Raw genomic sequence first — 24,316 nt, forward strand, 5'->3', positions numbered from 1 at the left:
GTCTATCCGACTGCGCCATTCCGACAAGCAGTTTGGATTTGAAGAGAAGCTTTCATGTTCTCACTGATGGCGACTGTCCTGCGTCACCAAAACTCTGTGAGCCTCTACAACCCCAACGAAAGGGAATGAACCCCTCATGAGAAAGCTGAGCACTTCAACCATCGTTCTCGTTAGATGAAGGGGCGTGTGATTTTTATAAGAAAGGCCTGTTGCATTGCCAGAATTTTCTTTTAATCTCGTGTGGACACACGTTTAACTTTTGCGTGTCCTGACCTAACGTTAATTATGTGGTGCTCTGCTTAGCTAAGCTGGGCCTTACCACAAGACACAGGTGCCATCGTTGTTGTCGCAATCATCATCATCATGTTAATCATCATCACCCCGCTGATGACGGCCTCTTTCATGTTCCTCAAGCCTTTCTTCCCCGTCCTCCCCATCTGAATATAAGACGTCTAAAATGGTAGCATCACTTAGCCAGTTATAATAAAGCTTGGAATATACTGGCTTAGCGGGTGTTTGATCGTGCACTGCGACTTAAACGGTGACAGTGCTGTAGACCCTTGACTTTGGCTTTGACTTTGGCTGTGGCTGTCTCCGCAGCGGGCTGGCTACAGCAGTGCGGAAATTCTGCGGCTGCTGCGAAGCCAGGTGCGTTCGCAACGCCTGCTCGCCCTACAGTTGCTGGAACGCATCCTGACCAAGGTAGGCACCACACGTCTCTCCCTCTCTGTCTTTGTTTATCTGCCCAACTACATTACTCTTTTTATGTCTACCTGTGCATAATTATCACTTAGTTTCATCCCCTTTTTCTTCCCCCTGGGTATTGTTTTGTTCATTCTCACTTATTTAGCCGTGATTCAGTTATAACTATTAAGAAATCATCTATTCTTGGACACTCTGTACTGTTTTAAACTTGAGAGTTTCAAAAGGCCAAATACAAAGTGTAGTGTGTTAAAGATACCCCGGTGTTAAAAATTAATTCGGAGCCTTCTACGACAGTGTTATATCATAACCCAAGTGTAGCTTCAGCGCATCAAACACCCAAAATTTTTTTTAAAAGCAAGAGCTCGGTTTACATTCTTCGTTTAGCAGCCATTGTTAATGCCCACAGAAGACAATTGACACAGAGAGGCCAAGAGTGGAGGATATGCTGTCGTTCTTTGGGAGGTTTGAACAAGTCAACAGCTTTTTGTGACCACTGCACTGCACAGGGTTGAAAGGATGCACTGTTCCAGTTCCTTATCTAAGGGTGTGATGAAGAGCACACGTAACAGTTCGCAACCTTGATTTTGTATATTCTCTGGAAAAGCATCTTTGATTGTTCTCTTTACGTTAACTGGATGATTTGAAAAGCACCCTTATTTCCTTGTGTTCACTCCCACTTAATTCGATCCTCCTGGCTCCCAGCACTGGCTTGGACACTACACTGGACGCCTGGAAGGGGACGACCTGTTGACGCAGCTGCTTCAGTCGGGACTGGCTCCTCTCCTGCGGTCAGCTCTGGACGACCGGGCGACTTTGGAGAGCGCACTGCTTGCACTTCAGGCGCTGCTGGTCTCCCAACCTCAACAGGTGCGACGTGTCAGCTGGCAGCTGTTAACTTGAAAACAGTGTGAAATACACAAAATGCACGAGCGGAAAATGTAGATGCATGCTCTTTGAATGTTGCTGTATACTTCGCTTTGACTTTTTTTTTTTTCTTCCCTATTGGCAGGCCTTGTTCGGCAGGGCGTTCTTGTGGCAACACGGTTATCGTACGTTCTTCCTCAAGCCCGTCAGCGAATATGGAAACGCGAGCGAGATTCCGGATGCAGATTTCTCGCAGATTGATCTTGTCCAGGTAAGAGCTTAAAACTTTACCCTCAAACACCCTCACTCTGCCCCCACCCCCTCCCCGTCCTGTTTCATTTATTATGCTGGCTGTTGGTGCGGGAATCTCCAAAATTTGGCCATCAAATGTGGGTGATGAAACGGTCAAACCCGAGACAACATTTTGGTTCGGCCACACTTCGCAAAAAAAAAAAAAGTCTGCGTGAGGTTGGTAAGGAGCAGCTGGGAAATTGGCAATGTATTAAAGCCAAGCGACAGAATGTGCTTTGCGAGAGAGTTCTACCGAAGCAGTTGAAGCAGAATGAGTTTGACTTGGTTGCTTGTTCTACAGCCTCTCTTTTAAGGGGGGACACTGGTCTTATAACAACTTCTTTAAATTTTCAAGTAAACTCTGTGAAACCTATCAGTCTTGCTGCTTTTTTTTTTCACTCATTTCAAATGTGCCATTATTTTCTCACTCAGTCAATTAGTTCCCGAGATAATTAGAGATAATTAGCCATTTTTTGGTCAAACAATAGACAAAACAGTGTTGGTCATAAAACTGCAATCTTTATATGTATTTTCCAGTACTATGAATCCTGGTGAATGCGTTAAGAGGAGCAGTTTTTTTATGCATCGTTTGGAACTAATCTTACCGCTCATTAAACTTCGTTGTTTGAAATGGGCACTCGAAATGGTTCCTTGCCACTGGTGCCACCAAAGTTTAATGAGCTGCAAAATTAGTTCTAAGCGATGCATCAAAAAACTGCTCCTCTTATTGCATTCACCAGGATTCATAGTATTTGAAAATATAAAGATTTCAGTTTTATGACCAACACTGTTTTGTCTATTGTTTGACCAGAAATGGCTAATTACCTCTGATTATCTCGGGAACTAATTGACCGAGCGAGAATATAATGGCACATTTGAAATCAGTGGGAAAAAAGCAGCAAGGGTGACGAGTTTCACGCAATTTGCTTGAAAATAAAAGAAGTTGTTTTAAGACTAGTGTCCCCCCTTAAAATTGCCCGTCAGATTCCATGTGCTGAGCGGACGGTTTCCCTTTTGTCTTGTTCCAGGCATTGCTTCGCATGGACCTGCTCCCCCGTCTGCACTATATCCTCAAGACGTGCCTGCCAGGGGCCAGCTCTGTCGCCGCTGCTTTGCTGGTCATAGCGAGGGTGGCGCAACACTCGGTGGAGTCGGCGACAAAGGTAGTCGCCGATGTCGACATTATTGTTAATGTTTCACCATCTGCTTAGTTCTTGTGTGCACGGATTACAGCTTTGAGGTTTAGTTATCAGTTAACGAGATGAGCCTGTATTAATCCTTCCCTCCTGTGAGGTAGACGGCCAGCTTCCTTTCCAAGACAAACACTTTGGAACAACGTTTTATATGGAATGTCTGTTCTTCTTGCCTCCGAGCAAAACTTTATTCATATGTGCCGTACCTACATAGCACATCATAGCATCCTGATTTGATCATTTGTTCGAAAGCTGTCAGCAGGGTTGGAGGTTATTAGTGGAGTGGGTTAAAACAGATGCATCATCTATACATTCCATTTAGTAGCTAAAGTTTGACACATTTGTCCAGAGCGTAGTGTACGAGTGTGTTAATATTTTTTTGTCAGCAACTTAATCGGCACTGTATTTTGTTGATGATGTTTTTGTTTCGTTTTTTTCTCTCTCTCTCTCAAAGGTGCTCAACCATCCGAACTTGATGGACCTCATCTTCAAGGAGTTTCTTCCCGCTAGTTGGACCTCTCCAGGTCAGTGCCACCGACTTTGACTTCAAAAAACACGGCTTTTGCAACTGTTCTTTCTGGAACATGGTTTGTTCTTTGTGCGTTAGCATTGTGGCACTCACCTGAGTTCACAGTCAGACTTGAAACTTTTGGCTCACACCAGGAGCTGTGGCTTTCAGCTGCTTATGGTAACACCTAAAGCTGTTCAAGATAAGCAGTGGTTGTCAGCTATTCTCGAAACTTTTCAGTTTTTCCCCTAAAGCATTAAAAAATTTCCAAAGATTAGGTTAGGAGCTGCTAGCAGCCACAATGATCGAGGGAAGTGAACATGGAGATAAACTTGGAGAAACTTGCTCTGTAAAGTCTCTTTCAGAGCTCGCTGTCTTGCAGCAGGCAAATTGAGGTTTATATTGAATTCCTGTTGTTTATTAAAGGGACACTAAAGGCTGGATAACTTCCTGCTTTAACTGAAAGATCACGGGTCTCCTAACTGTCTCAAGTTTTGTTTGGCAGCCATTGATGCCTTGTTTGCTGAAAAATAAATTATTATTAGCAGTTTTGCCTTTCAGTTTTTTTTGTGTGTGTGTGACAATAAAGAGCATGTTGCAAAGCTCTCTCTCTCTTATTCTGTCATTCACTCGGTGATTGGCTCACTCTGTCACTCGCTGCTAGCGCTTGCAAAAATACTACACTTGCATCTATGTGTTGTGTCCAGGGATAAAATGCATTTCGATGCATCTCACGCATGCTGTCGCCGTCAGCCCGTCTTGGCGTTCTCGCAGCAGTAGGGGTTAACTTTAAAGAGTAAAAAGTTACTTGTCTCTGGATTTGGATTTGTCTCAAAGAAAGCCTCTCCTCCATTTCAGCGATGGTAAAGGGCAAGGTGGCCAAAGCTTACGGTAACCCCATGTGGCCGGCGTTGGAGCTGGTCCGGACGCTTGCCGCAGCTGGACGGGAATTGGCGGAGGCGCTGGTAAGATTTCTCGCTCCATGAACGCCGGAAATGGGGCAGTCTACATTGTTGTTTAATTTAAAGGAGACACAGCAGCAAGGTTAGGGAATCAAAAGGGTGCAAATGAAATGGACAGGGTCATCCCAGTAACAAAAATAAGATTTCTTCTGCTGTAATTTAAAGGGGCACTGACACAAAATTTTGAAGGCGAGATAACTTCGGAGATAGATTGGTGGGAACACATATACATCATCTGCAAAATATCAGCGGCGAATACAGCCTAGAACATATTTAAAATCAATTTTGAAGTGTGCGAAACACAACCGAGCAGCCAGCAGAGGACCACGCGCAATTGTAAATAAACAACATCCAAACACGTCACGAGTTTGTGTTTGCCGCTTCCCTACTACCGGCGTTTTACGCCGGCTCGCCGCTCCAATCGGAGGGCCGGAGGGCGGAGCTTCTGCTCTCGAGAACGAACGACCCGATCGTTGGCGGCGGAGGCGCCGTGATTTCGTCAGCTAATCGGGCAGCTGGCCGCGACAAAAGTTCTACAGCGATTCCAGGCACTCTGTTTCTATTACTGTTTATTACCATTGGATGCGAAAACGCGCCGGAGGCACGAAAAGCTCACTGAGCTAGCCGCACGGTCGCTGTGCAGGCGGCGGCCACGGCCGCGAAGTGGCCTAGGCCGGCACAGGTAGCTCGAGTGATAGCTTGTTACCGCTGCACGAAATTGTCCCCAAGTCCCGACCATGGTGGCGCACATGAGAAAGGAGTTAATGATGCGATGGCGGGTTGCATTAAAAATTGTCATCTGCACCGCTTACGAGAGCGGCACTCGAACATCCGCCGCAGTGCTGAGCTGAACACATCTGTAGGCGGACCTGTAGGCAGACCGGCCGGCTGCTCCCAGCGCGCGTCTTGCAACCCACCGTCTCGAGCGTCGCGCGTCGTTCTTTAGCCGCGGTAGCATTGGCACTCGCAGCGCCTGCATCACATTCACTGTCGCTTTTTAATTAAGCGCCTCACGAGATCAGTACGTGGGGATTCGTCGATGCGGATACGTCGATGCGGATTCGACAGTGCTACGGTGGCTCTGCTCTCTGATATCCCTCCGACGGTCACGTGGTCAGCTTTGTTCACACAAAATCCACAAAATCCATCGTTTCCCGGCACTCGCTGAAACCGAAACTGCGACTGGCCGCATTGAAAATGCCTCTAATTAAACAACCGTCGCACGCTGAAGCAAATGAAGTTTCTACAGGTTATAAGTAGGTCACTAGCTACTTATCGCAACAAAAAAAAACAAGATGCAAAGTTTTTGTGTCAGTGCCCCTTTAAGTGCTAAAATAGGTGTAGGGCGCATGGACTACTGAACTGTGCGTAAACTTTTTGTCAGGCCTCTGTAAAAAGCTTTGGTATAGTTTTTGTTTGTTTATTTGTTTGTTTGTAAGCTGTTTTGTGCTTCCATGTCTGCCATTCAGATGCAAAGGTACAACCTCCACGAAAGCCTGGTTGCCTACTTGGCACTGGAACCCAGGTAAGTTATTTGCACGCTTGCATTTTTTTTTGTTGTCGTTACTGTTTGTGCGCTTAGGATCGACTAAAGCTTGCGATAAAGAAGTCATCGGGGAAGATAAGGGCGACTAAACACAAATGTACTATGTTGGGGGATTGATCGTTTTATACGTAGCGACAATTTGAGTAAGGCAATTCCGTTACACCGTTTTTAGTGCAGTTATTTATTTATTTATTTATTTTCTGGAGGTATGCTTTAGTCTTATAAGCCCAGCTGCTGTTGTGGCTTGGTTATGGTACAGCAATTTTGAGAATGAAATTACATGCTTTGCCTAGTTTTTACTATTATGTACTACTTGCCAGCAAGCGAGTGTACAATTCACTGCCGCCACAAACTGGCCGACAATATTTTCGTTATTGGCAGACTTTTGCTGTAGTAAAGTTTACCAAGGCTGACAGAGGAATGGACTACAAATGGTAGACAAAGAATGTGCTTTTCTGATGTCCTCGAGGCATCGTTCACAGTCATTACTGTGCTCGACCGGTGTGCACCAGAATTTGATTCGTTATAATTTTTATCTGCACACCTTCTCTGACATTTTGGTAACAATATTAGTTTGTATTGTAATATTATTTGAAGTATGTGTTACACAGACCAATTCGTCAGTTTACCCAACCTAGTTGAATTGTAATTGATCTAGGTAATACTAAAACTCGCATAAGCAAGCCTCTTCTTTTAGCTTCTCCACGTGTGTCTACATCTCTTTAATGCCTGTTTTTGTTTCAAACCTGGCACATTTATTCTACATTTTCTCTGGGTGGTGAAGCCGGATGTTTTGTCTTTTTCGGAATCTTCAGTTCCAGCCAGCTGCCTGCCTCAGACTGCCTGAACCTGGCCTTGGAAGCACTGAGGACGTGGCGCATTCTTCTCGCTTACAACCTCGGTGGAGACGTTTTCTTGTGAGTGCCGCTTAATTGTTTTTGCCTGTACGTAGCTACATGCATCATTACACGTTGTTGTCATTATGGCCTGCTCCTCACGAACGGGACAGTAACTGCTGCTACTTTGTTATGTTCAGTGACTTTTCTATGCGAGCACAACCCTCCCCTTACAAGCGACCGCTGACGTGTCGTAAAAAAATTGGCCGCATATCTGCTTGCTTCACTGCAGATGTTGTCGAAAGACGATAGCCTTTTGCCGTCCTCACGTAAATGCCTCTCTTCTCTCACTGCCCACCTCTGATGCTGTTGTCCTTCCGTCTCATTCTTACCATGATAAATACAGTGGACGTTTGCTCAGTTGAGTTCAATTTTCCCGTGCTCGCACCGCTGGCACGCCATCTGTTGGGACCTTTTGTTATTGTTAAGCTTGGGGGGCTGCCCCAAGCGCAGGCTTTTTTTTTTTTTTTTCTTTTTGGTTAACTCGTTCGTTAATCACGTATTCAAAATCGTTCAATTGGAACGATAAATGACACTGAACGTCAAAATGATAAATGACGGTGAACGTCAACTAGCATCAACCACGGAGTTTCGTTTTCAACTTCGTGCATGTTTTTCCGCATCGCGTGCTTGCCCCAAATACTGTGCTGGCCGTAAATGCAAAGTCAGTCATTGACAAGATGTTTTTACGTTATGTGGGGGCAAATTGGTGCCTCTGATAATGTCAAACTGCCAGATTTCTTCCAGGGAACCACCCGAAATCGCACATTTTGAAATGGAGGTTGGGCTTCACCGCATGGCAAGAGCACCACGCGTGCTAACATTTTTTTTTATATCTGACAGACTGTTTCGCGCAAGTCGGAATTTTCTCTAGGGCGTGTTTTTGAAATGTTTCCCTACAAAATGCATATTCTAATATTTTTCTACTACCGGTGGTTTGTTATACACAACTCCTTTTTTATCATTTTCTTCGACAAAACTTGACAAAAATTTTTATTTTGATATTTTTCTTTCGCAACTATGATGTATGAAAACATTTTAAAAACTGGCGTTATTAAAACGGCCATTAAATAATCTGCATTTTCGGTTCCTGTAATTAGTGCCTAACCAATTTTTTAGCAGAAAAAAAAATGTTTTCTTGGACCCCTAAAAATCGGTTCAATTTTCCCGCGGTCACGAAAGAGGTAAAGCATTTTTTATGTGCTTTTATTTATTTTCTCTCACCTTATTTTTAATTTAAAGAGCACTGCTACTATCAGTTACTTATTTATTTATTTATTTATCTCTCTTCTTTCTTTCTTTCTTTCTTTCTTTCTTTCTTTCTTTCTTTCTTTCTTTCTTTCTTTCTCTCTTTCTTTCTGTCTTTCTTTAATACTGCCGACCTTTGAAACAAGGTCCTTGGCAGGAGTGAGCAATGCAATATACAAATGACATCGCATAGAGGAACATGTAAACAAAAGCAGTTCAATGGGTTACTGATACCGACCCATACAGCACTTCATACGAAAATCAAGCCGGCGTTTTGTGTTGCCTCAAATATGCTCAATGTTTTCATTTTGCTGAACAATGTTGACAAGTATGGAGTACACCACCTAATTTCGTAGTTTGTGAAGGTTGTGCCCGTATAAACGTCTTTAGTTAAGATGGGCGAGTGACAAGAAGACAGACACAAACCAAGTTTGCCGCATGTTGTCATATATCCCTGTGTTCTGACTCATTCTATCGTGAGCGAAAATAACTGGGTTTTCTTTATTATTATTTTTTTTTAATCTTTCGCCCATTCAGTGAACTCTTCTCAGTGGTAGCCAGGCGGCTGCAGCTTTTTTCGGCGCTCGACCTGGACGGAGTGCCCTTTGACCTCGAGTATTGCGCCCTCTTGCTTCACTGCTTGGCCGCCTTGACCCCGGAGGTCAAGAAGTCGACACTAGCCGGCTTGGGCCCCAGCTTGAATTTCATTTGCACCCGCTGGCTGACCCTGCTTGCGAGGTTCACCGACCCGTCAACCATCCAGGTAAATCTTTAATGCAGCTCTCTGTAGTGAATTGAAGTGGTGGTCTTTAATGTTCGTGGGACTGCAAGTGGAGGCATTGTGGCCGTGCTTGAAATCCGTTGGGTTGAGAAGCTCAAATGGCATATTGACTGGGGTTTTGAGTAGCAGGATTGTACGTGTGTTCTATGGGGTGGGCTTTAGTGAACAATTATGGATTCATTTTGCCTGGTTAGTGATCGCTAACACGCCGAAAAGTTGTGTTCACGGGCTATTGCGTTTTTCGTTTCTATCAGAATAACAGCCACAGCAGCCAAAAAATGAACCCATGACCTATGGGCTGTAGTTTGACGCGCTAGCTGTTGAGTTATTATCTTGTGTAGCTATCTCATTTAATTACCTTGTGTTTTTTCATTATTTTTCATTTCGATTTGAAATTGAAACATTTAAAATCAATGTTTTGTTACTGCCCACTATACCTTGGTGGTACGGGAAGGGTCTCTGATTGTACAAGCCAGTTTGATAAAAAATCTACTGAGCCATCCTGGCAGGTGATTGCAATGCTAAAGGAAGGTGGTTACAATAAATTAAAGGGGAAGCATCGTTAAGATGAAGACACAATTGCACATATGGAAGTAAAGGCTGTAACTTTCCCATTTATGTTTTGTGGAGATAACCTGAGAACCATGTGAACAAAAACAGCGTTTTTATCAAGAAGTGTATTTTTTTTTTTCCCCGTGGCCATTCCTATTCGTGTCACCACTGGCTGTGATATCAAATAATGTGCTTTTTTATTCTTTTTGGCCTACCATTGGTGGGCAAGCGATTGGCAGACAAAAAAGAACACACTGTGGTTTGAGAAAATTTTGTTTGCTGGCGGTCATGTACAGCAGTGAGATTTAGCTACAACATGAAATAGCCTCACCTTGTCACTCTATCTTTGTCATTCTTTGCCATCATCTGATGTCCAGCTCATGGCCATCTTGAAATAAAGAATGTTATTATAGTCCAGCCCGTTTATAACAAATGCATCGGGAAAGAAAAATAAGTTTGTTATATCTCCGTTTTTCCCTATACCTGAAATTGCAATGCAAGTATACAAATGGTGATGGGAAATAAATATTTGTTCGTTATAGCCGGGATTTCGTTAAAACTGGGTTCACTGTAAGTGGGCTATACTGCATAACTAAAAAGAAATCTCACAACTTGTCATCCTCTCTTATGTGTCGCCTCTGTTTTTACAACTGCACAAGAACTGTTATCGCTGTGCCCCTGCGTTTTGTTTTCGTAGGCGTTGCTCTCTGATGCTTCTCCTTTTTTTTTCGTTTTATCCCCTGTCTTACCAACCAGACTGGGCTGCACGCAGTGGCTGCGTTGCTTCACTGCCTGTGCTCCCTGTGCGAGGTGGGTGTCCCACCCAACCCATCAGTTGTCGATGCCCTGCAGCTGGTGCTGAACTCCAAGTTCGCAGTGGAGCTCTCGTCTCAACTCAGGTATGATGCATCTTCCTTCATCTGCCCATCTAACTTTCTGCTGCTCCCTGCCTGCAACGCTTGCCTTCTCTAGGGATTCACTCTGTTATATATATATATATATATATTATTGAACATGGGGCAGAGCTATTGTTTTTACGGAGCGGAGTGGCGGCCTGTCTCTGTTGTGTTGTTTGTATCTTGCATCTTTGTAGTTTTGTGTTTTACAGCTTTGTATCTTTCAAATAAACGTGCCAAACGCCAGCAAGAAAGGTAGTAGCGCCATCTGTTTTGGAGCAAACGAAACAGGCATAGGCGCATGACCCACTGTTGGGTCGCGCTGCACCTTGGAGATCTGCCGCATGACCCACTGGTGGGTCACTCCACACGTAAAAACAAGACCTCAAGAAAGCATGCTGCAGCGAACGAGTTAATAGAGACACGCACTGAGGCACTAAGGAGGACATCCCACCAGATGTCCTCCCTAGGATGACATCTGGTGGACTTCCCACCAAATGTCATTGGGAGGACATCTCATTAGGAGGACATTAGGAGGACCTACCACCCGATGTCCTCCCTATCCGAGATGCCAACGTGGGTACGTGTAAAGTCAAAGTAACCGAGACACAAAAGGAAAAGGATAATGATAATGATAAGAGAACATGTTCGGCAATCAGACACTACTAATGCTTTTGCTATCACTACATCGTAAGGATTGCTTAGGTGTCCTTGTAGCTTTTCCTCTCTCTTCCTCAACGTACGTCATCTTGCAGAAACTGCTCCTTTCTTCTGGTCGACGGATCGGGCGATGAAGGGAAACCAACCCCCAAAGGCGTCGACGACTGTCTGCCCTGTGTCTGCGCTGAGGAGTCCGATCTTTCGAGGGCCGTGAACGTGGCCCCCTTAGAGCTGACAGCAGCTGTGGCGAAGTTTCTGTACACATTAAGAGGCCAATTGAAGCAAGAAGGAAAAGAGGTCGTGGACAACTCAACGCTGAGAAGCAAGCTCTCTGAGGTAAAATTTGGGGGTGGATTTCAAACCATTCTTAAGGGGGGACACTGCTCTTAAAACAGCTTCTTTTAATTGTTAAGTAAACTCTGTGCAACTTGTCATTTGTGCTGCTTTTTTCCACTTATTTCAAATATGGCATTATTTTTTGAGTAAGTTAATTACTTACCAAGATAATTAGTAAGTAGTCATTTTGGGGGGAACAATAGACAAAACAGTGTTCGTCATAAAACTGTAATCTCTATATTTTCCAATACTATGAACCCTGGTGAGTGCAATAAGAGAATCGGTTTCTTGATGCACCGCTTGGAACTAATTTTACAGCTCGTTAAACTTTGGTGTTTGAAATAGGCATTAAAAATGGTTCCTTGCCACTGGTGCCACCAAAGTTTTAAGAGACATGTCACCCCTTAACAAAGTGCAGGTTTGGCTTAGTTGGTAGTCAATCGCAACGATTTGGGAGCACACCCAAAGACAGGGACGAGAGGAATCAACGTAGTTTCTGCTTCAGTTGTCCCTGTCTTTTTGGCATGCCTCGTTAAGACATTGCAGTAGAACGTTCTTGTTCTTGTACTTTTACTTTCTTTCTTTTTCAAAGTTGTAACTGCAGGATCTGACTGTTACGTTCCAGTGGACAGAGAATGAACTTGCAGTACCCTTATTTTGTTGTTGTTGTTGATGATGATGACAGCGTTCTGTTTCAGGCTGCTTGAAAGCATGAAATTCTTTCCGACGACTTGGGACTAGTGTGTCTGTGCTTTAGGAGTGAAAATTGTTAGGCAAACATTCACAACGCTGCAAAAGCGAGTTTTTTTGGATCCGCTCGCAAAGAGCTGGAAACACGGAAATGAGTGGTCACTTGAGGTGGGACGGAATCTGTCTTTTCCCGCACAACTTCACGAAACCAGCAAATATGTGCTCTTCCACTAAAACTACATCGCCACACCACACAGCATCTCTTGCAAAGCGTTTGCTCTCGACGCAACTGCCATTCGCTGAAACACCCTTTGTCTCTGCAGGCAGCGATCAGCTTGTTGTGCAGTCCTGGCATCAAGGCCTACCTGGACCAGCTCTGCTTGCACGCCAAATGGTGGACCGTGTCCGGCGGTCAGCGTTGGCTGTGTCGGTTGGAGTTCAACTTGCTGTACGAGTTGATGCGCCTTGCAGTCTGCGAGGTGAGGTTGACGCCGACAGTGGGAAATTTGAAAAGCGTAAGCGGACTGCTTTGCTGCGTTCAAAACCATGTAGATACCATCCTGTCGTCACCTGTGTGCAGTGTGGTTTGCTACCGGTGTTGCCGATTGATTGATTGTAGGGTTTGACGCGCCGACGCAACGCAGGCAATGAGGCACGTCATAGTGGAGGGCTCCGGATTAATTTCGACCACCTGAGGATCTTTAACATGTGCCGAAATCTCGTACACACGATCATTTTTGCTTTTCACCTCCGTCAGAAATGTGGCCGCACAGCCAGGAATCGAACCCGTGACCTCGTGCTCAGCAGCGCTACGCCTTAGCCACTGAGCCACCGTGGCGGGAAGTTCTTCACTATTTAGAAAAGACACGATGAAAGGGGGCCCTTATACGAAGGACCTTGTGGAAAACTGCCCTGAAAATGAAGCTTGGCCCTGCATCCAAGAGACCGCAGAGGTTCCAGGAGCTTTTGAGGAGTTTGTGTTTGCAGATGTGGGCCTTGTGTGTTTGAGGAGCCTGCAGATCATGCGATCCTCGCACGTGCCCTAGAGGGTGAACCAGAGATTGATTGATTGATTGTAGGGTTTAACGCGCCGACGCAACGCAGGCGATGAGGCGCGCCGTAGTAGAGGGCTCCGGATTAATTTTGACCACCTGGGGATCTTTAACGTGCGCCGAAATCTCGTACACACGGGCGTTTTTGCTTTTCGCCTCCATCAGAAAAGCGGCCGCCGCGGTTGGGAATCGAACCCGCGACCTCGTGCTCAGCAGTGCAACGCCTTAGCCACGGTGAACCAGAGGAGGAGAATGATGATAAGGGTATTGTAGAAAGAAAGTGTCGGCAGTTAAGGGTGACGATTGTCTAAGAGCACTTTAACGGTACTGTGAGAACAGGATAGCTTGCATAGTGAAGTGCTTTACCCACAAAAGTTGGGAAGGAAGCTATAATTCAATCTGCAGTCCCTGAAACTATTGTGAATGACTTTCTTAAGCCATAGTGAGAATTTTCTTGTCGACCTGTGTGAATACACTTTGACACTGATTTATAACAAATGGTCATGTTCGACTCCGCACTGTTTTTAGGATTTTCGGTTACGAGAGACCTAATTTACAAGAGGCATGTTTCCTGGGTCCCTTGAGTCTCTCTTTTAACAAGGTTTTAGTGTATGTAGTGGGAAATTGTTAGTCAGGTCTGCTGATATGTGTAATGTTGCGTCCCAAGTATGTCAGAAACAGCTTCGAAAGGTTGCAGTGCATACAAGTGGATTGTCATCTTACAATAACTTGATCTCTGTCTCTCTTGCAGAGCTTGGATCAGAATGATGCCGCACTCTACCACGAAGTGGCACTCGCACTGGTGGCCACATGTCCACCTGGCTTCCAATACGAGCACTTCAGTCTCCTCAAGGCAGTTGTGTTTGCTCCAAGTTTTGCTGGGTGAGAATTCTAATGATGCTCAGGGAAAACAAAAGTGAAAGCTTGTCTTTTCAGCTTGACTGTGGATGGAACATTTTTATTGCGGCTCCAGTCCTGTTATTAAAACGTGTTTGTGATTTCTCTGGTACTGATCATGCCAGACCTGGCGAAAGCTTTCAGCTAGTGTTTTTTATTATTACACTGAGGGTTATGCCTGGGCAAGCATCTCTCAGTACATGCTATTGTTAAAACTGGATCAACAGCCTCTTTTACCACCTCTTGAAACAGTGGCGCCATCTATTATATTAAAAACAAAACACTTTGCCCTCTCGTGGACTGCTGTGGGGCACTTTGCTTGGATGCTTGGGTACCGAATTTTATTAACCACAAGTGTGTGTGCGTGTGCATGCGTGCGCGTGCATGTGTGAGAGAGGGAGAGAACAATTTTTTAGGAATCACTTTTCTTTTTACTGGCACAGGATTTCCTTCAAAAATTCTGTACTTGGAACTGTAACAGGTACTTATGAAAGCCACTGAGGCCCGATTTCAAAAAAAAAAAGAAAATCATAATTCACCACTTCGACTTGAGTGGTATCGCAGTGATAGGAAATTCTCGAGAGGTACATCACAGCATGTAGCGCAGCTAGGAAGATCATTTCTTTTGCACTGTGAAGTTGAACGTTTAAACCATCCAATGAGGGAAGCAGATTTGGCATTTTGTGTTTCAGTAGTTGTTTAAGTAGCATTATTTTTAATTGGTTAGCATGAGTGCTTAAAACCTGGAAGCTAGAATGGATATTAACTTGTATGTGATTGCAAAACAAAAACAAACTGCTTCCCACATTTCATTCTTCACAACATCTGGTATCTATTCATGCCTTGCTGATAATCTTTTGTTGAATAGTTTTTTCCTATTGTTCTCAAGAACAGTCAAGGAATATTTTTAATTAATTTGGAAACTAATTACCTTACATCAAAACTAATTGGATATTTGACATCAGCTAAAAAAACTGAACAAGCCCATGAAGTTTCATCAAAATTGACTGGAAATCAAAAGTTTCTAAAACCAGTGTGCCCCTTAAGTTACAGCACCAAGACCAGGTGTGTGTTTGAGATAGCCCACTTGTATCAGACCAGTCTGACTGCCCTAAGCAACAGTGGCGACGAGTGTTTTAGGGTTCACACTTGTTCATGTACTTATTTTCATTTTTTAGCTTGTGTTTGCAGTGCTTTGCTTCGACTCTGTATAAACGAGGCTTGCTTTCAACCGTGCATTCTCCGCGGAGTATTTGAATCAAAGCAGTCACTTCTAAAGTTATGGACATGATGATCGCTATTGGTTTCCCCTTTGTAGCGGGGTGATGACGTGTCATCTTACCAAAAAGGACTAATATACCTATGTTTTATACTCTTGGTTTAATACTAGCGCTGCTTAGGGCAGGCACAAAAAGCTTATTAGGCACAAAATACTTTCTTTTCCCTGTTACAGGTGGTAACTGTCCTAGGCAATATTCCCCTCCCTGCTTTTCGTCCACCAGCATTCTAATCTTCATTTCGTCGCCTCGACAGCCTTGAAGTTAACTTCCTCTGTGCTACCCTTAAATCCTAGGGCTTCTGGAAGCCGAATATTTCCCTCATGTAGATTTGGATGGACACCCTCGCATTCTAACACTATGTGCCGCATAGTTTCTGTTTCTTTTCCGCAGACCACGCATACCCCATCATTTTGTGATTACTTCCCCACAAAACTCTTAGTTCGCAAGCAACTCGCTCTAGCCTCAAAAGGCAAAGCATTGCCCAGGGAATTATCGTAGAAATGTTCCTTTCTGATGTTCAATTTCTCAGCCCTGTAAATCTCTAACGTTTTTGGTCACACCATCCCCCCCCCCCCTTTTTTTTTCCCGGCGTATCAATTCTTGGTTTGTTTTCTTTGCTTTCAGCGCGGAGTCGAGCACCGTGAGAACTCTGTTGGGCGAAGATGCTTCCGTCACCGAGTTGGAAAGCGTCACCGGACACGCGGTTCCTCTTGCCACATTGTCAAAGTTGGACAGTGCGCGGCTCTCCAGTATCAAGAACACTTACGTGAAGCTGTTTGACCTGGGTCCGAACCAACGGAGTGACAGGTGACGCACTTTTAAGTGCAGAGCACTTTAGGGGCTCGCCTAAATTGCTTCAAATTACTTCAAATAAACGAGCCCATCTTGCGCGCTGTAAAAACTGTGAACCGCCTTGTCCTTTATAAATGGACTACCCGGGCCAACTCTGCCGTCTTTTATGCAGCTGTGTGTCGCTGACTCGAACGAAGAGGCCCCTGTTTCCGTGCGATTGGGTGTACCTGCCTGTGGAGTCACTGTGCAACCTCGAGGAAAGCCCTGCGTGAGTGAAGGCGTTTTCTTTTTTTCTTTTTTTGCACTTTTGTGTTCTGGTGACTTTGCCAAACCTAGAGGCTCAATAATTGTTAATGCACCTCCAGATGCATTTTAGATGCCCCTTTAAGTTTGTGCAGCCAACTGATCAACAGCTACTGAAATGTTATCATCGGGTAGTGCATTTCTTTTTTCTTTGGGAGCAAACACAAAATTTCAAGCAACAACTCGCCATCGCACTTCAAGGTTGTCAACGTTTTCCCATGAGAGGGTTTTGTAGAACTGACAGTTGCTTGCGTGCCTTTAATTTTAGGCATGCACAGCCAACTTGACCACACTTTCCTATTGACTTTTGCAGAAGCTACGACCGTGAGGACGTCCTCTCCTGCCTGCGCTGGGCCGGTCACTTGCTACAGCTTCGGCATCGGTTCATGCGGTCGTTTGCACCGCTCGTTCATTTCACCCGCCTCGCTTCCGTCTTCCTCGCCGGTGAGTTACCTTTGTAGCAGAAGTGACCTTGCTCGAAGTACCTCATCGTAAAGTACATTACATGAAGCAGTGTAACCTCATTACGATGAACGCTTGCACAACAAATGAAATTTGATATTGGGTGGTTGGTTGCACTCTATTTAAGGGCGGACATTGCTCTTAAAACAATTTCTTTTAATTTCTAAGGAAACTCTGTGAAACTTGTCAGTCTTGATGCTTTTCTTCCCACTGATTTAAACCATGCCAATATTTTTTGAGTGAGCCAATTTGTCCCCAAGATAATTAGAGATAATTAGACATTCTTGGATGAACAATAGACAAAACAGTGTTGGTCATAAAACTGTAATCTTTATATTTTCCAATATTATGAACCGTCGTGAGTGCAATAAGAGAATCGGTTTCTTGATGCACCGCTTGGAACTAATTCTACAGCTCATTAAGCTTTGGTGTTTGAAATGGGCGTTCGATATGATTGACTTTCCGTATTCTTGAATTCACAGTGCAACGGGCAATGGCAAGAGGGAAGGCAAGACACTGCCCTGTCGTCCTTGCCTGTTGCGCAGTTAATTCAAGAATAGTATGCCTATTCTGTGATCAGGGACGCACCTAAAGTCCTGTTCTGACCTGCCGGGGGGGCATTCGTGCAGGACCGGAGTTATTCCTGGACCTAGACGTGCAAGCGACCATGCTGTCACTGCTGCGTCTTCTCGAGCAGACCAAGCTGCTCTGCCGCATGCAGCGCCACCTGGACCTCAAGGACTGGCCGGGCTTGCCACCCTTTTCGGACTTGTGAGCATTGCCGGGCCTGCCTCCCGTTTTCGGACTTGCGAGCATTACCGGGCTTGCCGCCCTTTCCAAACAGTAAAAGCCCGTTACAAAAGACGCTGTTACAAAAGACACTTGGTTATAAGAGACATTCGAATGAAAACAGTTTGCTTGGTTTTCCTATGTTTGCCATGTTAGCAACGTTGCATACAAGAGACCTTGGTTACAAGAGACAGGATTCCTGGATCCCTCGAGTGTCTCTTGTAACGAGGTTTTACTGCACTTGCAGGCATTGCTGGGCTGCCGCCCTTTTCTGGACTTGCGGGCATTGCTGGGCTTGCCGCCCTTTTTGGACTTGCGGGCATCACTGGGCTTGCCTCCCTTTTTCGGACTTGTGAGCATTGCCATGCCTGCCTTTGTTGGGGGTGGATGTCGGGCAAGCCATTTTGCGTTTTGCTGCTTTGCTGTTGCTCGTCTCTGGGTGTTTGCGAGACGAGTGCGTTATGTTCTCTTAACGAGCGAAAATCAACATTTGAAGTAACAATATTTTGCAATGTTATCCCGGGTGGATTTTGTTGAAGAACTGATCTCTACGTGGTCGTCTAGGTTGTTTGGCAGTCAAGCGTGCTGCGTTCTTTTTGTGAGCAAAAAAAAAAAACATATCTTGAGGTAGGGGGTCACCAAGCCGTGCAAACCTTTCATTGTTATCTGGAGTAAGTTTTGTAGAAGTGATGTATAGGTGGATAATTTTCCCATGTACCCGTTTAGCAACTCAAGATGAGATATCTCAAAGTGTAGGTCTGCATTGACTGTTACTACGAATTGGGCTTCGCGCAGTTGGGGCAGATCATGAGAGCAGTAATTGACAGATTTTTGCACATTTGATGGGAAATGGAAAATGGTCGGAATAACAGAGCAGTCCAAAAACGAGAGTTCAAAAGTGCAGTAGTATGTTGCTGGCCAGCTCTGTAAAAAAGCGTCTCTACGTCTTACAAATTCAAAAAATGCACTGGAGACTGTACTGTGTTTTTCTTTAAACCATAATTGGAAAACACCATAGGATGAATTCTGTGGTTCCCTATTCTTTGCTGCGGTAGAGCGAGAAATACATGCAAGCATTTATTTTTTTCTTTTGTGTGTGTGTGTGTGTGTGTGTGTGGGTGGGTGGGTGTGCCAGATGACATTGGTGGACCATTCACCTTTCCCTGGGCTGAATGGCCCACTGATAGCCACTGCTGTTTCTTTATCATCCTGTAATGCACTTGCCTAGAGCACCATATTCTCTTTAATTGGCTATATCTGAAAAGTTCTGACACAAATTTTTGAGATGAATGGGGGGGACTGAAGTAGCCATCTTGGACTTTACACTGTTAGGCTTAGGCTCAGGTGCAGTACCTGTATCTAAATTGGTTTACCTTACTTCAAAGCAAGAGAAGGCCAGAAGTATCCAATGCTGCAGTTTAGACAAGCCACTCTCTTGTGTTTATGTAAAGATGTCTTTCTGAAGTCAGTGTACTCACATATATTGTTAAAACAATCAGTAGGAGTAAGGGATATTAAATGAAGGCTAGAAGGAGAACGTTTCCTGTTGAAAATGCTGGGTGGGCTTTTATGAGAAAGATGCAGGAAGGTGCAAGTGGTGAAATTGTGTCGTCACAAAGATGTAATTAATCAACGCTTCTAAACCTTATCAAGACATGTTAGAGCAGACTTGTGTTCTAAAGCAAACTCACAAGAAAATAGTGAGCGTAGAAGGGTTCTAACAAGTAGGCATGCGCAGTTGAAAGTCCGAAAATTCAGTGGTGCTGCATGTGATTGGCCGATGTTACTAAAGTCTTTTCCTGAAATGGGCAGTCAGATCTGCTGGGGAAATCTAGGGAAATCCACTAGTGAAACCTACTAGGGAAATCCACTGAGGAAATTCCCTGGGGAAATTTACTAGCGAAAGTTGTAATGGTTGGAGCAAGTTGGGAATGTGATACATTGAGTAGATGCGCAACTATCACACAAAATAGACGAGCTTGGGCTTATGCAGCAAATAAAACACCGACAAAATGCTAACAGGGCCCACTTTGCATTGGTACAAAGCAGGCCTTTTCACTCAGCCACTACGCCCGCGTGTGAAAAGGAGAGGTGGAAATGTTTATTGTAATGTCTACTGATGTCACCTAAACTGGTGATTTTCATTTAAAAAAAATAATCCTTTGTTATGTTTATCAAAAAAAATTTGTGTGAAAACATTCTAGACACACAAAAATATTATTTTGCGGGTTTTGCGAGCTATCGTCACTGCTATCACAATCAAATGACATTAGTTTTGCCCTGTAGACACGCACAGCCAAACCGAATGTCATCATTAACAACTAATGTCATTCACTTTGAATGACATTAGGTTTGCCGTGTGACAGGGGTATTAGTCATGTGACGTCCCGGTCTGTGTCACGTGTGCAGCTTCCCGCGGCTGCTGGAGCAGTATGTCGGCGAGTCGTACGGCGACGCCGTGTTTGCCTGCTGGCTTCTGGTCCCCCTGCAAGCAGCATGCGACCCCCACTTCCGCAAACTTCTCTTTGCCGAGAACCCAGAGGCCCTGGCGATGACGCGCATCCGACCGCATCAGGTGCGCAGCTTTGTTCACGCAGCCGCGGTAGCGAGACGTCCAAAGTGGCTTGCCCAAGGCTTGTTCTCCCAAATTAAATTGTTCAAATTAAATTGTTCGTTCAAAGTGGCCCTTCTAACCCTTTTGGCCCTGTTGCCCTATATTTAGGACATTAATCAAAATTATTTCTAGCAATTTGAGCACGAAACCAATACAGCTTGTTTTCTGGGAGATAGTTCTTCAAGGATGTCTCTTTCGATAGATATCACCATTGTTCATTTTTCGCTACAGCTGAACGCTAGAAAGATAAGATAAGAAGTTTATTCGTTCAAATAAATGCATACATGTGCATTATCTAGCCAGCATAAGCCCTGAGGCTTGTGTGTGAGGCTGTGCAGTCTCAGTTAAAAGCAGTTTTACCAAAAACTAGATAGCCAACAGACAAATACAACCTAGAGCATAAGCATACAAGTACAGCCTAGAAAGGAAAATGTTCTTTCTTTCAGAGAACACAACAGAAAATAGCAAACTACAATCTGATCTTATACAGGAAACAACAAATTACTAATATTGAAAGTAGCAATCATTATTTAAACTACAGGCCATACAGTCATCCTTCTTTCAAACTAGAGAAAGCAGTTGCAGTGAAGACCAAGCTGACGTCAGAGTGACCCGAAGGACAGAAGTCTTAGTTTGATGACATGGCTTTAAATCTAAAAATACTTGCACTGCCAGCTTTATTTTTTGTATGTGGGCTCAGTGCTTTCCAAAGATTAGGAAAACAAGCAAAAAAATTTCTGGAGGATTTTGAAAATTTAATTGCCTGCTAACCTAATGAGATTTGATGCTTGTAAATCGCTGATTACTTGCATCACATGCTCAGTTTAAAATGTTTGTCAGCTTTTAGGTTTAGAATATTGAAGAGAACACGCAGAAAAATCTTTTTGATAGAAAGAAAGAAAAAGAAAACAGGGCCAGCAACCAAACCATCTTTACTCTATCCTCCACCAAGGCACCACTTATCCACCCTTTCTCTTGAATGTGCACAACATTTTTTAGAAACATTTCTCCCGTTGCAAGGGCATTGAGCTTAAACACACTGTATGGCAAGTGCGACTTCCGCATTTCAAAAGCACAACACAACATCATGGTTTTTCATTTCTTTCTGCACCCACAATTCGTAACTTCTTTTCTTTAGTGCCTTCTTCATTAACCGCAACTGGCATATCAAAGTAGATAGGCACCTGATTGGCGCTCCCCGTTTTACCCACTTTGTAATTTTTCTCCGGCAAGTTCTTGATTGTCTAGAGCATGAACCCAACCAGTTTCTCGTCAAAGTCATGACGGAGGTTGTGGTGGACTGTAGTCCGTCATCACAGGCTGCAATCGAATTGCTTTGTAAGTCATTGTGACCCAGCTTCTGCCGATCTCAGAGCTAGGTTCGTGTAATAATCAAATGCTTGTGACTTTCCTTGCCTTCACCTACGTAATTACCATTGCTATGAGCATTCCTGCTACTGTTTATGACCTGATAAAGCATTTCTGTCTCTCCGCATTGTAGTGCCACCCTTTTTGTGATCCGGTGAACATTGTCCACTTTGCAGTGCAGTTGAAGATCTCTGCTACGGTTGCCCTTTAATGTGCCATGCAGACAAAGTGCAAGTTTGTTTTATTCGAAAGACTTCGTGTTTTATAGTGCCCCCAGCACTTGTCCAGCAGCAAATGATGCCGTATTCACTGAGAAAGTAATCAGTTTATGTTAAAATTTTGATTCTCCCGCCAAATCGTGTGTTTTCACGACATCTGCAATGACATCGCAAGAACCGCTCCGCAGCCGATTGTGGAGCCTTGTTTACTGCTAGTCAACCTAGACGGCACCACCATACCGCGAAGGGCCGTTTTCGGCCTTTGCTTTGTTTTTGACTGTATTTGTATACCTGACTTGTTTTTGGTCAGGGAGAAAATAATCTTTTCGTGAAACACGGCGTTCGCTCGATAAATATGGTCACGTAAGACACCATCGCTTACTCGAATCGGCGAGTGTCGTTAACGTGGCTAGAGTGAGTGTCATCTGAGACTACCCCAAAGCCCCGTGGTGCTGTGCACCTAAACGAAGCACAGTGCGCACAGTACCAACAGCAGTACACATCAGTACTTCTATGCTTACGTGTACAGTTAAACCTCGATGTAACGAAGTCGGTAAAATTCGTAATTTACTTCGTTACATTGAAATTCGCGGTTATAATGAAGTGTTCATCCCGTGAAGCGTTTCCTTAAAAAGAAAACGTGGCGCGCATACACGGCCGGCGCACTGTTTCTGTTTCTATCGGTGCTTAATCGTCTACGCGGGCATCAGCGTGATCCGCATGGAGCGTTTTCTTCCCGCAAAAACGCGCCCCGCAAGCCATAGGCGCGCTGACGCAGCCGCGGAGACCACCTGCGCGATGCGGGTAGCTCCAGCGACCGATTCTAACCGCTCGCTGAAACGCAACTCGAGGGGCAAACGAGAGGGGTATGCGAGAAAAAAAAGCGGATAACGTAGGCGAAATTTTCACTGTAAAACGCCATACACGCCGCTTACGAGAGCGCCCATCAAATATCCTTCGCGGCGGCCTTATCGTCTAGCCAGCCAGCATCCCCGAGTGCTTCGAAGCTCCCGCCGTAGGGTGCGCGCCTCCCCATTGGCGAAACCATGGCGAAACTGCTCAGGCTCCTCCCACCGCTGCGCGCAGCGCGAGCAGCGCGAGTCACTTCCCGCCGCCGGCACGCAATCGCGGACGCCGGTGTGAAAAAAAAAACGCGCGTGCAAGGCTCATAAAGATTCACAAACGCTTGCTGGGACGACGAAACCCAACAAGCATGAGCGAACTTGAACGAAGTGCAAAGCGGCGGCTTGCGGCGGCGGCGGCAACCATGCGGCAACGCCAGCGGCGAGTAGGCTTACCACCGCGGAGGATATTTGATGGGCGCTTTCGTAAGCGGCGCGTGTCACGTTTTACAATGAAAATTTCGCCCACGTTATCCGCTTTTTTTCTCGCACGCCCCTCTCATATGCCCCTCGAGTTGCGTTTCAGCGAGAGGTTAGAAGCGGTCGCTGGAGCTACCCGCATCGCGCGGGTGGTCTCCGCGGCTGCGTCAGCGCGCCTGTGGCTTGCGGAGCGCGTTTTGCGTTTTTGCAGGGAGAAAACGCTGCGTGCGGTTCACGCTGATGCCGATTAAGCAGTAGACGATTAAGCTCCGACAGAAACAGTGTGCCAGCCGTGTATGCACGCCACGCAGTTTGTAGGCAAGGGACTTAATCAAAGACTCCGTGGCTGGCTGCATCCGCGGCATTGGGCGACCTGTGTCGCCGTTCGCGTTTTATTGGGACCCCATTTCGGCGCTTGCGTCTCCCAAAATCTACTTCTACAACTTAAATATCGTGCCTCGTTCTCCATGAAACTTCGTTACATTGAAATTCCGGCAAACGGGACTTCGTTACACAGAGGGTGAAAATACATGGTGTGCATACACTTGAAGTTACAAAAAATTCCGTGGTTCGTTACATTGAGGGTTTCGTTACATTGAAGTTCGTTACATCGAGGTTTAACTGTACTTTCGTAACTTCCGCTGTTTACCCCACCATTCTTTCTGCTATAAAAAGAACGTGCCCTAAATGTAAGCGCAACTAGCTCATTCGGCAAGCTTATACGCCCTGCCTAATTTGTGTCTGCTTTCGCCAGCCTCAGCCAATTACACAGCTGGAACGTATGGCATCATAGGTTCTGTTGCGGGAATCGAGCTAGTGGGTCGCATGGCCATTCCCTTCTTTCCTCTTTATATAGCTTAGTTGAGGGAAGTGTGCATTTAAAGTGGTGTCAGTGTGATTCTAACGAGGCAATCTTTTGAATGAACCAAACTTGTGTTTTGTCTGCATGGCCCCTATAAAGACTGTGCATGGCTTTATGGCAGTCGCTTCCATGTGCAAAGAAACTTAAGTTTAAACATTTACAGAACAAGTGAGGTCATCTGCTGCGGGCTGCTTACCAATGCAGGATACGTTCCTTCACCATCTTCTTG

At 45.0% G+C, this 24,316-nt stretch overlaps 1 protein-coding gene across 2 annotated transcripts in view; it reads left to right on the top strand.

Annotated features, from left to right (window-relative positions):
- The window catches only part of LOC144142688 (RNA polymerase II-associated protein 1), a 44,107-nt gene that overhangs the window by 15,966 nt on the left and 3,825 nt on the right, over positions 1–24,316 (top strand). The window contains exons 8-25 of one of the 2 annotated variants that reach the window (XM_077674350.1): positions 601–702; positions 1,408–1,572; positions 1,715–1,840; positions 2,889–3,023; positions 3,508–3,577; positions 4,420–4,526; positions 5,993–6,048; positions 6,885–6,986; positions 8,751–8,976; positions 10,303–10,445; positions 11,198–11,438; positions 12,452–12,607; positions 13,932–14,062; positions 15,982–16,164; positions 16,322–16,417; positions 16,766–16,896; positions 17,544–17,685; positions 20,113–20,278. In XM_077674350.1, the coding sequence (XP_077530476.1) occupies positions 601–702; positions 1,408–1,572; positions 1,715–1,840; positions 2,889–3,023; positions 3,508–3,577; positions 4,420–4,526; positions 5,993–6,048; positions 6,885–6,986; positions 8,751–8,976; positions 10,303–10,445; positions 11,198–11,438; positions 12,452–12,607; positions 13,932–14,062; positions 15,982–16,164; positions 16,322–16,417; positions 16,766–16,896; positions 17,544–17,685; positions 20,113–20,278 (2,478 nt within the window). Of the gene's footprint in view, positions 1–600; positions 703–1,407; positions 1,573–1,714; positions 1,841–2,888; positions 3,024–3,507; positions 3,578–4,419; positions 4,527–5,992; positions 6,049–6,884; positions 6,987–8,750; positions 8,977–10,302; positions 10,446–11,197; positions 11,439–12,451; positions 12,608–13,931; positions 14,063–15,981; positions 16,165–16,321; positions 16,418–16,765; positions 16,897–17,543; positions 17,686–17,950; positions 18,075–20,112; positions 20,279–24,316 lie in introns of those variants that run through there. The other variant, XM_077674351.1, reaches the window with a different exon arrangement.

Source organism: Haemaphysalis longicornis, unplaced genomic scaffold (genome assembly GCF_048455015.1).
Source record: "Haemaphysalis longicornis isolate Haplotype H1 unplaced genomic scaffold, Haemaphysalis longicornis Haplotype H1 scaffold_6, whole genome shotgun sequence".
NCBI lineage: Eukaryota > Metazoa > Arthropoda > Arachnida > Ixodida > Ixodidae > Haemaphysalis > Haemaphysalis longicornis.